General features: G+C 40.4%; 2 protein-coding genes across 4 annotated transcripts in view; one reads left to right on the top strand and one right to left on the bottom strand.

Moving 5' to 3' along the window:
• Positions 1 to 1,527, top strand: part of TMC5 (transmembrane channel like 5) — a 58,426-nt gene extending 56,899 nt beyond the window's left edge. The window contains exons 21-22 of the mRNA XM_053929601.1: positions 390 to 432; positions 1,045 to 1,527. Of these exons, the coding sequence (XP_053785576.1) occupies positions 390 to 432; positions 1,045 to 1,091 (90 nt within the window). The 3' untranslated portion in view covers positions 1,092 to 1,527. The remainder of the gene's footprint in view (positions 1 to 389; positions 433 to 1,044) is intronic.
• A 2,790-nt stretch (positions 1,528 to 4,317) lies between these two features.
• On the bottom strand, positions 4,318 to 16,418 carry GDE1 (glycerophosphodiester phosphodiesterase 1). 3 transcript variants are annotated; one of them, XM_024571416.3, is made up of 6 exons: positions 15,998 to 16,416; positions 14,547 to 14,722; positions 13,447 to 13,552; positions 10,805 to 10,897; positions 8,876 to 9,087; positions 4,318 to 7,655 (listed from the first exon to the last, which is right to left on the bottom strand). In XM_024571416.3, exons 1-6 carry the CDS (start codon positions 16,256 to 16,258, stop codon positions 7,508 to 7,510), a joined length of 996 nt encoding a protein of 331 aa, XP_024427184.1. In that variant the 5' UTR covers positions 16,259 to 16,416; the 3' UTR covers positions 4,318 to 7,507. The 3 variants fall into 3 exon arrangements, with proteins under 3 accessions (XP_024427184.1, XP_024427185.1, XP_053785591.1); XM_024571417.4 differs by having other exon boundaries at positions 14,547 to 14,718; positions 15,998 to 16,407; XM_053929616.2 differs by lacking the exon at positions 10,805 to 10,897 and having other exon boundaries at positions 15,998 to 16,418.
• Between the last annotated feature and the right edge of the window lie 831 nt (positions 16,419 to 17,249).

Genomic DNA, 17,249 nt, shown 5'->3' on the forward strand with positions numbered 1-17,249 from the left:
TGAAAGTTATAATCTTGTCAGAAGAGATTGCTGTATCATCTTCTATCTGTGTAATTCATACTACTGGCACCACTCAGGGATCTAGAGGTTCATCTCTAAATCCTAGGAAGGCAGGAACCACGTCTATAGCCTTGCGCCCCAGGTCTCCTAAGCTATTACTTGGCAAATTGTAAATGCTCTGTGAAATGAATGAAAAAATAAATGGAATCGCAGTCCCTAAAAAACAGAACAAAACACGTTTGATGTTTTTATGGTTGAGCCTTGTTCTTAATCTGTCACTTCTTAGTTTTAAAATTGGGGGGAGCTCACGAACCTTAGTGACTCTGCAACAGGACCTGGAGTCTACATTACTTTCCACTGAGGAGGCTGCCTGTTTTCTTCTTTTTTAGGAGCAAGGCCCTTTGCATGTCAGGGAACATGAAGCTGCTTGTGGTGAGTAACCCAACTGGCACTGAAGAAAATCTACTCTGTCTAGATGACATACCCCAAGGCAGAGTATCAGAGTTGCTTGTGTATCAGTTACTTATTCAATTGCAAGAACCAACCCAAAGTGGCTTTAGCTAAAACCCAAATACAATTCTTGCTTTAAAAGCTGGGGCTCACAGTGTGCCACAAGAACCTGGTTTCTTTCTGTTCAATTCTTGTCCACGTTAGCTCCTTTATCAAGTAGCCTCTTCCTAATAATTGCAAGACAGCTTAATCATCTTTTTCTATCAATTGGCCAGATCTGAGCTGCAGGCCTCATCTGTAGATACAGTGGAACAACCATAGAGGCCACAGGGGAAGAGTGACTTCCCAAAGAAAGCCTGTGGTTAATGCCAGAAGGGGAATGAATGCTGAGGAGGAAACAAACAAATGAATTCATCTTTTTGGGGATAGCACTTACTGACAGCCTGAAATGATGGGAGTTCAAGGGACAGAACTGAAGAAACTTAAAAGGAGGAGGGAGGGAAGGCAGGAGAAGCTGAGCCATCTTGAAGGCCAGTTTGGAGAGATGGGATAGTGTGTGCCTGTGCTAACTTGTCTTTCCTGTGTCAAACCCAGACCTGCGATTTAGACGGTCAGTTCAAGAAGATAATTCAAAGGCCTGAGATTATTGTAGCCAGACACTAATCAAATAAGGAAAGAAGATAAAAGTGGAACAACTTCTTCCATGACACCTGGGCCTTTTGGAGCTTTTCAGAAGGGAATTCAAGCCATTTGCCAGGAATGGAAACTGACCACAATGTAAATACTGAAGTAAAATTGTCCATTCCCTGTTGGTATTTTACACTTGAATTGCTGATTTTTTTAAACATAAAATACTTGGGATTTTGTAATAAAGGCTGTTATAATATTGTAACTAGTTTGCAAAAGCCTGGGAAGAGATTACCTGGGAATGATGTATTTTATCTTTAAGAGATGTGCATATGAATTATCGGTCCTTAAAAATTTCTCTTCCCAGATCCCCCAGACCTAGCAAGGTTTGGAAGGTGGTGCTAAGGCAAGTGGGCCGTTCTGAATAAAACTGTGATCCTCTGTCAGGAATGTGATGCCTCTGAATTGTGGAACCTGCATTTTTTTATGACTTTGAACTAAAAATCTCCCTATGTTACCCAAAGATAAAATACAACCAGAGGTCTCATCTGTGAACCTAATTGCATATCAAGTACATGCATCTTTGGGGTCGGACAGGCATTGGAGGTGTGTGGACTGGGACTCTGATCTCTGAGGTTTTATACATGACCATCAAAGTGTTATGTTGAACCAATCGTGAGAGCAGTGGTATGTGTAGAATACATATATGTATGCATTTGTGTGTGGAATGAATATAAATGAACATATATGTATATATATGTGATTATATGCACACACACACATAGATATGCAGCATTCTTTTGCAGATTTGCCAAATGATTCACAAGGCTTGTGACTGTACTTAAAACTGAAGGGTCCCGCAGAAAGATGCAATTATTGAACTACTCAAGGTGGGGGAGTCTCCCCTTGAGTAATCACTGTCATGAAATCTAATTGGAACTGAATTTAGAAGACATTTAAAATACATTTGATACACAAACATCCAACCAGTGTTCAGTCATGGATTCACTTTTTCATTCACTTATTTATTCATTATTGATTTCAGCAACTGAATTAATTCCTTTGGGTATCATCTTTGCTAGTGGTTGCTGGTAGCGTTCATTCCTTCATTCATTCATTTCACAAATATGTGCCAAATGGTGAACAAGACAGTGAATAAGTCAAGATGCAGTCTCTGCCCTCATACACTTACTGTAGCAGATTAGTTTAGACAGGAACCTAATCATTAAACAATGATTGCAATTGTGATAGGTGCTCCTTCCCAGGGACAACTGGGACACGGCTTGTCTGTGGGGTCAGTGAAGGCAGCCTGTGGTACTGCTGTTTGAAATGACTTTCTCCCCTCAGTGTCACTGTAATGCTGCTTGTGTTTCTCTGGCTTCTATGTGAACGTGAACTGTCTGAAAGTGTCTTTTTGCTGACTCGCCACATGCTAAGAGTTTCTATCTCCATTCACCACCATCTGGCCTCCACTTCTGTAGAGCTCCTGCTTAGCCTGGAGGAATAAACACAATAGAAAGACCTAGTCTATAGGCCTCACACTCACGCTTGGTACAGAATGCTTTCAACACTTGGTTTTCAGATAGGGGATGCATTAACCAAATACCACGGACTGGGTGGCTTAAACAACACGAATTTATTTTCTCACAGTTCTGGAGGCTGGAAGTCCAAGATCAAAGTGTTGGTGTCCACAGTTTGCTTTCATTCTGAGGCCTTTCACCTTGGCTTGCAGATGGCCACTTTCCTGCTGTGTTCTCACATGGTTTTTTCCCTCCGTGTGTGCACAGTTTGGTATACCTTTGTGTGTCTCTGTGTTCTCTTATAAGATGACACCAGGCAGATTGGAATAGGGCTCACCCTAATGGCTTCCTTTTAATTCATGCACCTGCCTAAAGGCCCTGTCTCCAAAATATGGTTACATTCTGAGGTACTGGGGGTTCAGATTTCAGCATGTGATCTTTTGAGTCAACACAGTTCAGCCCATAATAGGGGCCAGCTCTCCCCAAGTCCCTTTGGACATCCAGGTTCTTAATACCGGCTGCCCTCAGAATCACATGGCCAAGCCCAGGCCCCACTCTAGAACTAAATCAGGCATCTGTACTTTTTCTTTAAAGCTTCCCAAATGATTTCAGGAAAAAGCCAGGGTTGAGAACTACCCGGCTAGGATCTAAAGAAGTTCTTCCCCAACTTGCCTGACCATAAAAGCTACCCAAAGCACTTACTAAACATGCAGACATAGAGTTCATAAAATGGCATAAAAATCTTCAGGGGACATTCCCCATCCTCCTTTTCCAATCTTTAATTCGTTCCAAATGATAAAAGTGACATGCTTTCCAACCGTCACTTGAAAGCTGGATAACCTCTGCAATTTTAAGTATAAGAAAAGGATTGCCTGTTTTGAATTTCTGCAGGATCTGATCCTTCCAGTGACTTCAGCAAATGGCCCAGTTCATTTCTTATGAGGCTATTAGAGGATTTTGTGTGAAGTTCAATTATAAAAGGAGTGACTATACTTACAGACTGTCATGTTTTTATAACCTTTGAATTGACAGGTGGTAAGAATTCAGCTCATTAACAGGAATTGTCTCAGTACGGTAACCAGCACTTCACAGCACTCCCATAACTCCTCTAAGCTGAAACTTTTTCATAGCATTTCTGTGTCTGATCAACTGAGAGACTGACCACTGAGAGGAGCTCCACTTTGCACATGACTGCACCTGCCTGATACAAGTAGTGCCTTATACTTGTGTAGTGTTACTTTGCCCAGTGCCATTTCCACTTTAATCACCAGAGCTCTTACTATAAAGCAGATCCTAGCCCTGGCTGGTGTGATTCTGATTTGTGAGGTTGGGGAAAGGGCCTGAGTTGGTCTAGTACTATGGGTCTGAGGGCCACACCATGCAGTAGTAGTAGTTTTGGAGCACCTCTGCATTTTTTATTTTATCTTTATAACAATAGTAATACACTGTTAACATATTGTTCAAAAACACTTGCAGCCTTGGCTGGCATAGCTCAGTGGACTGAGCGCAGGCTGTGAACCAAAGTATCACTGGTTTGATTCCCAGCCAGGACACATGTGGGCCAGGTCCCCAGAGGGGGCCACATGAGAGGCAACCACGCATTGATGTTTCTCTCCCTTTCTCCCTCCCTCCCTCTCTCTAAAAATAAATAGAATCTTTTAAGAAAAAACACTTCCACTTTTATCATTTGAACCTCATTAACATTATTGCTGTAAGACAATTAGTGCAAATATCATAATCTTTATTTGACAGATGATGAAAACTTAGGCACACACAGGTTAAGTGATTTGTCTAAGGTCTCACAGCTAGTTAGCGGCAGAATCGAGGACTTCAGGTTTTCTCTAGCTTAGTGGTTCTCAGACTTGTGCAGGTATCAGAACTGACCGGGAAGCTCATTAAAACAGATCCTGAGCTCCGCTCAGAGTTTCAGTAGTTCTGGGGTAGGCTCTTGAGAATTTGCATTTCCAAGTTGCCCCATAATTGATGATGAGTGTCTCAAAGGACAGCACTCACTGTCCCTAGCTGATATCCAGCCTCCTTAATATTTGGTGTTCTCTGGATAGATTTTGAGCATAAAGTTTAATAGTCATTAATCTTCAATATTTTTGATCAAATAACCTTAGTGTACAGTAATTATCACTCCATATTAGAGGTTTGAGTGGATGTTTATAACATTTCATTCACTCACACCTTTGCTGTCCTCAAAGCTGTGGTTTACTGTCCTGTTGAAGCACTATTTCCACTTTAGAAAATGATATGTTATTTTATTTAGAAATTTGCATCTAATAAAGAGTATTTATGTCTTGCTGACATTCTTGTCAAAACAGGATTTTAGACACCGGTCTCCAAATAAGAAAAAACAGTGTTTAATTAAGTAATGGATTTTTTAAAGTCTTTTGAGGTAGCCCTTGTTACCTGTCTCCAGCATTCTGAGAGCAGAGGTACAGTCTAATAAACAGCAGCAGATGTGATTTTAATCTGTATTGATGTTCTTAGAATGCTATCTATTGGGATTTTGGATGGCTTCTCAATGCTGCTGAATCCTGACTAATTTATCTAAACACCTAAATTTTCTTCTCACTGTATCTCTAGATTCCTCAAGGAAGTTTCCACTGGTATCCCCTAATTCATTCCTTCAACATTTATTGAACATCTACTATGTGACAGGCATTGTTACAGGTATGGACCGGACATGATAAGCAGTTTTAGTGTGTGGGCTCTGGAACTACATTACCTGGGCCTGAACCCTTATCCTATTACTGTTGGGTGACTTTAGACAAGCTACTTACCTTCCTGGTGCTTTAATTTCCTTCAATATATAATGGCACCTACTTCATGGTGTTGCAGAATAAACACATGGAAAGCATTTGAAACAGTATCTAGTACGCGGTAGGCTGTCAGTAAATGTTAGCTACTAACAAGGCTTTTGCATGCACTTTCGTTTAATTTCAGCCACCCTCTGGGGTGGTGCTACCACTGCCCTTATTTTACAGATGAATTAAGTAACTTGCCCAACATCATACAGCTGGCAAGTTGCTGATCAGGAAATCAGTTTTACTTTTCCCTCATCCCAAATCCTGTTTATAGCCCCTATACCAAGCCTTACAAGTACTTAACAGTAGTACTTGTTAACATCTTTCTCCATTTAAGTTCTCCATTTTTCAAGGCCTGAACCACCTCCACATAGGATCTAAATCCTTAATTGGATATAGAGGAGTCAACAGCAAAATGGATTTGGGACACAGAGGCTCCCAAACGTCTTCACACAACACAGATGTTAACTACACCGCCCCAAAGAACTCCTTCCGTCAGCTGTGCGGTTTCCAATAGCACGCCAAAGGAGGAATTCAGTCCAGACCGTTTCAGGCGTTTTCCTGTTGTCACTCTGGTCATAACATGGCATGGAAACACGTGCAGTTTACGTATCTGTTCCATTTATTGAATAAATTATTTGTCCTATTGTTAATTTTTAAATTCAAGAAAAATTTTTGTAAACGTTGATTGAAAATGTCTGAAGCCCCATCTACATTCCGCTGCCAACACCAACTGTAGCAAAAATCAGTTTGCTTCTCACTGCCATCTAGCTGTGTGGACTGGTGGCCCGCCTGCTGCAAGTGTGAGGCTGGGGACTCACCGGGACTCAGGAGGGAAATAGTGACTAACTTGTGGGGCCTGCGATTAAAGTATGCACAGGTGGGGCTGTAAGGTGGGAGATGGGGCAGCTAAAAGGGAAAGATAGCTTTGCAATTTTTTAAAGACTCAACTTCATTTTAAATATTGCTATTTAAGTTCACAATAAGACCCTCTGGAAACTCATGTGGGAAGGAGCTGGGAATCAAGAGCTTTATAAAGGTAGACAGTGGGGAGTGGGAGTGGGGGTATTACAAGCAAGAGCTCCAAGTCAGACCAACCTGAACTTGAATCCCAACTGCACCAAGAAATTTGAGACCTTGAGTGACTTTGCAGTGCCTCAGCTTCCTCTTCAGTAAAAAGCAAACACCTCTAAGATTTTTGTGAGACAATTAAGATGTGTTAAACCACTACATAGTTGTTCAGTTGGTACCCTGCCCCCCGCCATGTCTGCTAAATAAGACCAGGCTCTGCTATGTCACCTGCTGTGTCATATCTGAGGAAGACCCTTCCCTTCCACAGGTTTTAGTTTTCTCATGTAAAATAAGCCTGAAGTGTCCTTGAATTGTCTCGTCAGTTGTAGAGTAGCCCAAAGAGAGGGCAACTCTGCTCCCTAGTGGTCTGTAGTTCTTATTTCAAGACACGTACCATAAACTTTTCCTCAGGCTGATGTTAACACTTAACTCCCCTCACCTCCGCAGCACACTTGAGGCTGTTGCCCCTGGTCACTGGATTACTGACAGTAACTTCCTTAAGTTCCTTTATGATATGATACTTGATACTCAGTTTTCCCTTAGTGTTCCTTTTAATGATTTTAATAGTATGATCACAAGTTTGATGTCTACAGTACATTGATAATGTATCCAAATGCAAATATTTTAAGTAAGTAAATTACCTAAGTGTGTCAAGTTTTAAAATGTCAACTTTGAATGGTCATGCATTTCCCATGCACCTGCATTTGCACCCCAAACTACACAACTCGATTTGTGCTTATCCTCACTGGGTTTTGGTGTACGCCTCAGCTAGGTCTGGGTAGGAGCTGCTGTGCCTTTTTGCAGACCCAAATTTTCAAGAGGAACGTTATTTAACTCAGGCATTCCATGGAGCACAGTGGCAACACCAGCTTTTGCTTTGGTTCAGGTAAAAATGCGATTACCGACTACTGCTTGGCTGGATGCCTAATCCCCCGAGGCTTGGCCTAGCACAAAGGGTTTTTCAATATCCCTGCACGAGGCCAGCAGGCAATCTCTGCACCCATGGTCTCCTTCCTGGGGAACAGTCTAGAAATGAGGTGCGCAGTCTTCTAACATGCTGTCAGTGACATAGCTGGAACCAAGATAGGATTCGTAGTAACTTTTTTCATCAAAGGTATTAACAGTCCAACCAACAACCTGAATGCCTTTAGCTGACCACTTCTTTAAGTAGTTCCTGGAGAAAGAGAAACCAAATATGTTAGAACAATGACCCCTTGGTCCAGGAATCTATAATGGTCACTAACTATGGTATACTCACTGAGTACTAACGGTGAGTACTCAGAAAGAGCCTCTTAACTGGCCTCTGCACTGAAATCAGAGGGAGTGTTCCAAAATCCAGCACGAGAACTTCCTCCACACTGTTCCAGCTTGAAACACTTCAGTGGCTCGCTAAAGAACCCCCAAGTCATATTGGAGGCCGTACCTGGCTTAGCCCCACCTGTCTCTTTGGCCTCATCTTAAACCACACTCCCCCTTTCTTTTCTGTGCGGCAGAATATTGTTTTTCTTTCAGTTCCTTGAAAGAACCAGGCTCTTTCCTGACATAACACTTTTGCATGTTTCTCCCTCTGACTTGATCTCCACACCCACCTCCCTCAATTCCTATTCACCCTTCAGACTTTAGCTTAGTTGTCACTTCCTTGGGGATGTTTTCTCTTACTCCCCCACTAGGTCACATTATACATGTACACTGTTCTCTCCTACGAAGCATTTATCTTAGCTGTCATTTACTGAATTTTTATAATGTTAGCATCTACTTCTTCCACTTGACTATAAGCTCCATGAGGACAGACCATGGTTTTGTTTCTTTACCACAGTATCTTCGGATTCTTAGTATAGTACTACCTGCACTACTGTAGTCACACGCCAAATATTTATTGAATTAAATGCATACACATAACTGAAATAATATGAAACAAATTATAATAGCTGAAATACACAGCTATAAAATTGCTAAAAGAAAGATTCAGAGATTGCCAGTGCATTAGGGTACAAAAAATTTCCTGGAAAGGACAGAGCAGAGCCTGTAATGTATAACGGAGTGGGAGGAAAGATGAGTTAGGCACTCACACGACATTTTCGCTGTGGTTCTGACCTGGATCCTATGTTGGTTTTCAAAGGGAGCCAATCACAAGGAAATGTGATCTCTCATCAGTTTGGCAAATTTACTTTTTCCTTAAAATTCACTTAAAACCAAGAATATTTGATCAACCTATTTTGGAAATAAAATATGCCTGAACTCTTCCCACCTAAGAAGCTAGTGGCATTCTAATTTAATAAAGGCACAGTGGGCTTTGTGGGTGGGAACCAAGCCAGGATGTCCACCATTAATCTCTCTTTCCAAGAAGAGTATTCTTGAAATGTGTCAGAAAAGATAGAAGAGTTTCCAACTTACGGGGATACAAAATCCTTTTGTATGAGGAAGGCTGAAATTCCACACAGGTACCACAAGATATTGTGCAGGCTCCAATCGAGCAAAACATCCAGGACCACGAACACGGACTGTTTCCAGAAAGCATCATAGCGTGGTTTCCCATCTCCTGTATGGCTAAGGCTCCAAGGTCTGTGAGTTAAAGCTGTTACTACGTTCTGATCTGTTTGTCTCATCTGAAAAGGAATTTTGGAAAATGAAATAATTATCATAAATCCAATACCTTCCTCTTGTTATTTAAATTTAGCCAATGTACTCATTCTGAAAGGCGGTCATAGTTGGTACCCTGCCCCCGCCATGTCTGCTACGTAAGTACCCTATAATAAACCCTTTGAGAAGATAATGTGATGGATGTAAAACATTTCATATAAATATAAGTATAAATAAGAACACTTCCTTCACAATCCTAAATGAACTGCAATCCTATCTTTAAAATGAGAAAATTATAATCTCAGGATCAAGTTTAATCCTGAGATTTAATGTCGCAAGAAAAAAACTTTCAATGGGACACCAATTTAAATTCCAGCCAGACATCATTAGAACTCAACGAGGATGGAACTAAGATCATTTCAAGATGGGTTGATTAGCTTTTAATTCTTTCCAAAGTAAATAGCTGAAAAGAGTGGTTGGGGTGGGGAAGTAGGATGAGAAGTATGTGAGAATAGAGGAAAAAAGTAGGGGTAGGGGATAGGAAGAAGGCAAAGTAGAAATGGGGAGATGTGGATAGAATTCTTTTTGTCTGTCTTCTACGCTCCTCTGGAGAATATAATACATTGTAAAGGCCTCTGTGGCCGAGTAAGTTTGGAAAACACTGATGCAAATATCTGAAAGCCCTATGATGTTATTCATCTCAATGACAGTTTATATGTGGACAGGCTACACTCTTACTATAAAATTTTAAATGTATGCTGTGTTGGTCACTGTTGAAGAGTGCTACAGAAGCAACTCATTACTTTGGAAACTGGTAAATTCAGGGAAAGATTAAGCATTTATTTTCCTATTGGGTAACTAAATAATAGGTGAGACTTTCTTTCTATAGAAGTATTTAGTTAATACATGAAATGATAGAATTAAATATTAACATTTTGCAACCCCTAGCAAACTGAGAGTGCTAGCCATGGGCATCACTAGCAGCTGCTAACAAGAGTCAGCCAGACATTATGTGCCTTCTGATGGAAAAATACCCTAACCTGTAAGAGTATCTTGCCAGAACAACTGGGTCTAATTTGATCAAGCCTGGACTCTCACTACCAATTGTTTACAGGGAATATACAGAGAGGAATGTGCTGAACTGTATCCTGGCATAATTAGTAAAATGAAAATGTATACACTGACTGGATATTTGACAATCTTATAGCCTTATTGTTAATGATTTTAGATGAAATAATGGTATTAATGCTAAGTTTTTAAAGGAATCACTTTTAAGATACTTAAAGCAATTTGTATGGATGAACTGATACCTGGGATTTGCTTCACAACAGCACCGGTGAAGAAGAACGGGGGTACAAATGAAACAAACTGAACCATCGTTAAAGGGGCTCACTCTACTATCATCACCTTTTGTGCATATTTTAAGTTCTCTGAAATTAAGAGTTATTTTTCAAAAGGTAAAGTTTGTTGTTAATGAGATGTGGAACTGCATAATTCTTTCTGTTCTGAGAACGTCTGTCAAAGTAATCTGAGTGAGCCTATAAACATAAATAAGAGCCAAAAAGGAATTATGTTATTTAAAATGGGGTATGAGTGCAATCCCCTTCCTGAATTCCTCTTGTTAATTTAAAAGAGTTTCTTAACTGATTCTGTTCAATTTAACAGGCATCTATCTTATGTTTACTTAGTCCATTGCTATGATCATTAACTAATATTATGTACAACAGAAATCCAGAATTTTACCTTATAAATAACTTCTGGCAAGAAAGAGCAGACCATACTATTATTGTATAGTTGAGGGAACTCCATGTACATTTTCTTTAGAGCATCAGTAGCCTGTAAAACAGAAGAGATTTGCCCTGACTGGTGTGGGTCAGTGGTTGGGCGCTGTCCCACAAAGCGAATGGTCACTGGTTCAATCCCGTTCAAGAGCACATGCCTGGGTTGTGGGTTCAGTCCCTGGTCAGGGTGTTTAGAAGAGGCAACTGATCAATGTTTCTATCTCACATCGACGTTTCTTTCCCTCTCTTTCTCCCTATCTTCTAAAAAACCAGAAGAGATCATGTATTTAAAATCTATTAAAATGTAATAGTCTTAGGAAATAACTATTATATATTAAGTACAACCCTATTGAATAAATCAGAAGTTCGATAATATATAGGGAGATTGAAAGGAGTATTAGTAGAATCTACTATCCATTGGGACACATTTTAAACTCACATCTGCAGCAGATAAAGAAGTTGGGATACTGCTGCTTTACTATCTTGCTACAGGCCTATTCCCTTTGTCATGTTTTTGGAAAAGTAGAGCAGACTGTAGGCCAATGGAGATTGGAAGCAAAATTTTAAAATCTCTTCCCTAGTTTAGACACTAGGGAAAGTCCTTTTATACCTACGATTCTATCACCCTCTGCTTTTCCTAGTTGAAGCATGAGCCATCAGCCTGGGAACTACAGAGGGTAGATTTTCTCCGTCCAGGTGACTGAAAGGAAAGGCCAACCATCATCAACATGAAGGCAGAAGTAATGGGACAGGGAGGAAATGGGAACAGCTGAAAGTCTCTCAGCTCTTCCCAAGATGAGCAGAAATTTCTTTTTGTAGTCCAGCTAATAAATGAAGAATAACAGAATTAAGATATTGACATTTTTGTAAGCTCTAGTGAGTTAATAGATTGACCATTGAATATACTGCTGCTACATCAAAATACTTGAAATGCTGCTAGTTTTTGGAAAGTCACATATACCTATAACCAAGTATCAGCAACAAAATGCATTCCAAAAAAAGAACATAGAAATTACTTGTGTTATGCTTCCCCTTCACTAATGTGATGGAGCTACAGAGCCAGTTTTTTTCTTGCTGAACTATCGTATGTACTGTGGGTAATAACTCTTCACCTACACCATTTATTTAATTCTCACAACAACCCTATGTGGTAGTTTTATTATTCCCATTTTCCCCATGAGGAAACTGAAGCTTATCAAGGTTGAAGTAGTAAGTCCCTGATCTTGGCTCCTGTGCTGTACTATCTCCGATTAGCTGCCAACACCTGTTCCTTAGACAGACTGCCACTGTGGGGAGTGAGACCACTATGTTCTGCCCAGTCTCGCCCAAACCACCTGCTGAACACCCAACCAGAAAGCTTAAATAGCTGGATTTTTTAAATAATTGTTTTCTTCTTCTCTTCCCAACTTCCCTCCTATTTGGAAAGAATAACCATAGAGGTTAGTACACCATGGGTGAAAGGCAGGACCATCATGGCTCCCAAACATCAGCAAAACCTGAAGTGCACATTAAAATACATGCTCCTTGATCCCACCATCCTAGGCATTTTTGGAATTTCTTCTCTAGGTGGTATGGCCCAGAAATCCATATATTTATAATAATAGGCATTCCTGGTGATGCTGATGCATACCACCTGGAAAACCTAGAACTACCAATTTAGCAAAATAATAAATTAACCAGAGCACCATTCTCCTTTTTCTTCAAACATAGGAGTTTACTCAAGTTAGAATATATACTGAGGCTTCTATTTCAGATTTTAACAGCTGGTTTCAACTATATCCTGGGATTAATTTAAAAAATTGACATCATCAGAATTCTAAACTAGTAGACAATCATTACTGATTATAACTATTGCTAGGGGTAAATACGCAAGTTGCCCAAAAGCAGAAAAAAGTATTTGTATTTGAAAAACTGGTTATAAGAGAACAAATGTAATCTGAACCATATTTTCCCATTGCTTTCCATTGCAATATGTTTTTATGAGTAAAAGTGTATGTCCTAAAATGTAAGCAAAATTTTATCTAGGAGTGCCATACATATTTGAAAAACTTAAATTTTCTGATAAAAGTATTACTGCTGAAATCACAGAACAGCAAGACTATACAAAAGGAAGAGAAATCATACAGAAGGGATAAATCTGTATAAAAGATAAATATCCTATTAGCTATCAGCAGCTTTAAATTTCATCCTTAGTTGTCCATCTAAGACCTTTAACAGACAGAGGAAACTGATGGTGTCCAACTCCTGAATTCCTTTTATGAGGTTACTTGAGCAGTCTGTTCAAGAAGTGTCTCTTCACTGTTTATTTAATATCTTTGGCAAATGCTTTATGCAAGTAAGAGAAACCTGACTCTTCTATTTTGTGCTTGTTGTAGTATATCAGGTGTTGTTAAAAGGTTCCATCAAAAGTTAAAAAGTTTGAAAGATTCTATTAATTTAATGTTGTCCTTACAGATTTGGGGTTTTGCACTGTATACTTCCATTAAGCAAATATAATTTATAAAAACAATCTAAGAAGAATAAATAACAAATATATAGTTTTGAAAATGACTAGCAATTAAAGACGACTTTTTAAAAAAGTGAAATCTATAGTGTAAACTGTACCTTGTTTGCATGGCCCTTGACATCAAAGAAGATTGTGAGGTTATGATTTAAGCACTCTGCAACCGCTTCTCTCAGGGTAGGGATTTTTTCATCAGGGAAATCATTCCTGTCAGGGAGGGAAAAGGCATAGCATATTGTAGGGAAAAAAAAAAATATATATATATATAAAGTTTAGTGGAATAGACATATGACAAATGTCATATGTCTTGTCTCCCAAACAAGAGGAAAGAGTATTTTCCCCAACTTCCTTTCTTCAACCTCACTGAAGCCTAAGAATAATTAACTATGTAGACTTAAACGAAAGTATAGATACTCCTGACCAAAGAATAGCAACAACAACAGAAATCATTTAATTTTTAGGAAATCACTGGATTTCCACTGAATTAATAATATAATTAGTAAGTCTACTCACCAAAGGGTAAATGCCACCTTTGGAAACTCACAGACTTAATTTGAACATTGTAATTGCCCTAACAGAACCTTTACAGGAAAAATTCTTAGAAATACATAAATCTGTGGACTGTACTGTCGTTCATTTAAGTGTAAATGTTTAAAATAAATAATTTTCTAATACATAATTTTCTGATAAAAAAGGAAGTGCCTAATACATTAAGAAATCAGTTTTTCTCACATAAAAGGTTTCACTCTACGAGATTTAACTTACACTAATTCAACTGTATTATTTCAACTGTAAGATCTTGGCTTTAAAAAAAAATGAAGTATTTGAGATCTTGCTCCCTAACATATGTCATCAGTTTGACTCAAATAATACCATATAGGACTAGCTCTGGTGTGTGTGTGTGTATGTGTGTGTATACACACACACACATAATTTATATGACAGTAGAAAGTGACTAGACAGAGTATTGTCTTGAGAATAATTCTGAGGCCAAATTTGGCTTCAGTGGGAAAAAATGAAAAAATCCATGCCATATTTCTGTTCTTCCTGGCACCTGCTTATTACCTGGGAAACCTATATACAGTTCAAATAAAACACAACAAAACAACCCTCCTAGAGCAGATGTAACTTAAAGGTGCCAGTGTTTGTCTGATTTCCAGCAAAAGCTGAAGATATGTTTAAGCGATGATCAACCACTTACCTTAATCTGTGATTTGCTGCAGGATTAAGCTTCCTAATTTGTTCAAATGTCAAATCACACAATCGACCAGTGCCATCTGTTGTCCTATCTACTGTGTTATCGTGCATTAAGACAGGAATCCCATCAGACGTAAACTCAAGGTCCAACTCCACGCCTGTTGCTCCATTCTTAGCTGCCTTAACAAAACCATCAACAATATTATTGTCAAGTGTCATATTGCAATATAAACACTCAACAGAGCTACGTAGACAGCTACTCTTACTGATTCCTTTCACATTTAACTTATTCATTCCTCAGCTGATGGACATTTTTGTTGTTTCCACTTTTTGACTATGATGAATAATGCTATGAATATTCGAATACAAGTTTTTACGTTTCAGTTCTTTTGGGTATTTACCTAGGAATGGAATTGCTGGACCATATGGTAACTCTGTTTCACCTTTTGAGGAACTGCTGGACTGTTTTCCCACCAGTAGTATAAAGGTTCCAATTTCTCCATATCCTCACCAACACTTGTTTTTGATTATAGACATCCTACTGGGTATGACGCAGTATCTCATTGTGATTTTGACTTGCATTTTCCAGACGGGTGATAATGTTGAGTATCTTTTCTCGTGGTTATTGGCTATTTGTATATCACAATCCTTCCAACAAATACTTATCAAGTGCCTACTATATATCAGCAGTGAGGAGAGTGTGCTGAGCAAGAAAGAAAAGAATCATGGATCTCACATTTTAGTGGAGAGAAAAAGACCACAAACATGTTACATGTAAATTACGATAGTGATAAATATTTTTAAAAAAGAAAATAGAGAGTAATGTAAGGCCAAAGCAGGTAAAGGTCACTAGACAAGGCAGCCAGGGCAAAGTCTATCTAAGAATATGACCTTTGAGCTGAGACCATAATGATAAACGGGAGTCAACTATACGAAGATCCGGGGAAAAAGTTCCCCAAGCATAAGAATTGGCAAGTATAATACGAAGGCCACAAGGTAGGAAGGAGCCACAAAGTGTTGACCTAATCTATAGATCCTTGGCCTAAAGAGCTTACATTTGTGGAGGTCTTATCAGTCATTCCTTATCCCATTACCCTATTTCTTCATTACACTTTTCGTTCTCTTATAAGTGTCTCATTTATGTATTTACTTGTTTAAGGCCTGTGTCCTTGACTCCAATACAAGCTCTGTGAAAACAGGGACCCTTTCTGTCGTGTTCACGACTGTATTCTCAGTGCCTGGCACATAGCAAATATGTAGTACTTGCTGGTTCTATAAATACTTGAAGTCGCGAGTCTTTCCAGATTTCAAAGGGATCGAGGGCCACTTCAGAGCCTTCCTCGACGAACAGGCTACTGGAAGACTATCATGAGGGGATTGGGTAACCTCCGGAAGGTCTAGGCATAAGTCCAAGCTCCCAGGAGGGGCACAAGGCGAGGCGCGTGGGGGACTCACCTGTCGAATAGCAGCCAGGGTGTTCTCGGGCGCGTCGTGGCTGCCGCCGCGGTGGGCGATGGCGGAAACACGGTCCCTTGGCTTGAGCACCTGCAAGGCCCTGCGGGACGGCAAAGGCTCAAAGCTGAAGAGGCGCAGCAGGAGGTAGAGGCTGCCGGTGAAGAGGCAGGCATTGAAGGGACTGCGTGTCACCAGCAGTAGCAGCAGTAGTATGAAAGAGAAGGGGCCCAGAAGGCCCCCCTGTTCCTCCCACAGCCACATGCCGGCGCCCGCACCGGCACGGACGGGAGTCCCGGACCCGCCGGGATCCCCGAACAAGACAGCAAGAAGCAAGGGCAAGAGCCCCAGGTACTCGCCTAAGAAGCACCCTTCGAGGAGTACAGCGCCGCACAATGGCGGCGGCGGCGGTCACATCCGGAAAGAGAGCAGGTGTCCAGCCAATCAGGGCCGGGGATCTCCAGAGATCGGAGGCGGAGCCCTGGGGGACGCTGGAGGCGGGCTCAGGTTCTAGGCTCACGTCCCAAACGTGGCTTTTGGGTTACTCTGAGTCTTGGCTTTAACCGGCTTTCATATTCCAGAAGGGCAGGCGGGCCAGAGCTGTTGTACGGTTGTACGATTGCAAGGGATCTTAGTGACTTCTTCGTTCTGCCCTCGAGGACACTTCCCCGGGAGCATTGAAGGGCAGGGCTCTTTTGACTATTTATTCAATTCAGTTCAAGGTGTGCCAGAAACCAATCCGGGTGCTCAGGACGTAGCAGTGAACAGTACCTACGGGGTCCCTGCACTCCTGGGGCTTATGTTCTCGTGGGAGAAAATAATAGTGGTAGGGAGTACAACTGACATTTGTAGAGCACTTAGCATGTTCCTGGTTCTGTGTGAGCAAATGCATCTGTGCATTATCTCATATATTTTCATAACAGCCTCAGTGGGTAGGTATTATCTCAGGAGGCTGAATCCAGTCGACTTTAGAAGGATTTTTCAGATTCTGAGGAAATAAAAGAGTATGGCAAAAAGGAAGTATAATCAGATTATAAAGATGGAAAGGATTTTAATGACTCCCTCATTTCGTAAATGAGAACACCGAGGCCAAGAGAGGTGAAGTTAATGGCAGTCTGAAGTGACATCAAGCCACCCCAGTTTTAGGCCAGTGACTTTTCCACCGCTACTTCTCCTAACCTTCTCCACCTGCTAAGGGCCAATAGTGGGGCTTCTGTACCAGGTACTGTGCAAGAATTATGTTGTTCCTCATGAC

The sequence above is a fragment of the Desmodus rotundus genome, chromosome 1 (assembly GCF_022682495.2).
Source record: "Desmodus rotundus isolate HL8 chromosome 1, HLdesRot8A.1, whole genome shotgun sequence".
In the NCBI taxonomy this organism is placed as follows: Eukaryota; Metazoa; Chordata; class Mammalia; order Chiroptera; family Phyllostomidae; genus Desmodus; species Desmodus rotundus.

What these genes read in the sequence shown, in the direction of transcription:
- GDE1 (XM_024571416.3), bottom strand. Translation starts at nt 16,258, where the DNA reads ATGTGGCTGTGGGAGGAACAGGGGGGCCTTCTGGGCCCCTTCTCTTTC. An exon ending in CCCTGGCTGCTATTCGACAG is followed by an intron (nt 14,723 to 15,997) that starts GTGAGTCCCCCA and finishes GGTTTTGTTAAG; the next exon opens with GCAGCTAAGAATGGAGCAAC. An exon ending in TCAAGGGCCATGCAAACAAG is followed by an intron (nt 10,898 to 13,446) that starts GTACAGTTTACA and finishes TCTGTTTTACAG; the next exon opens with GCTACTGATGCTCTAAAGAA.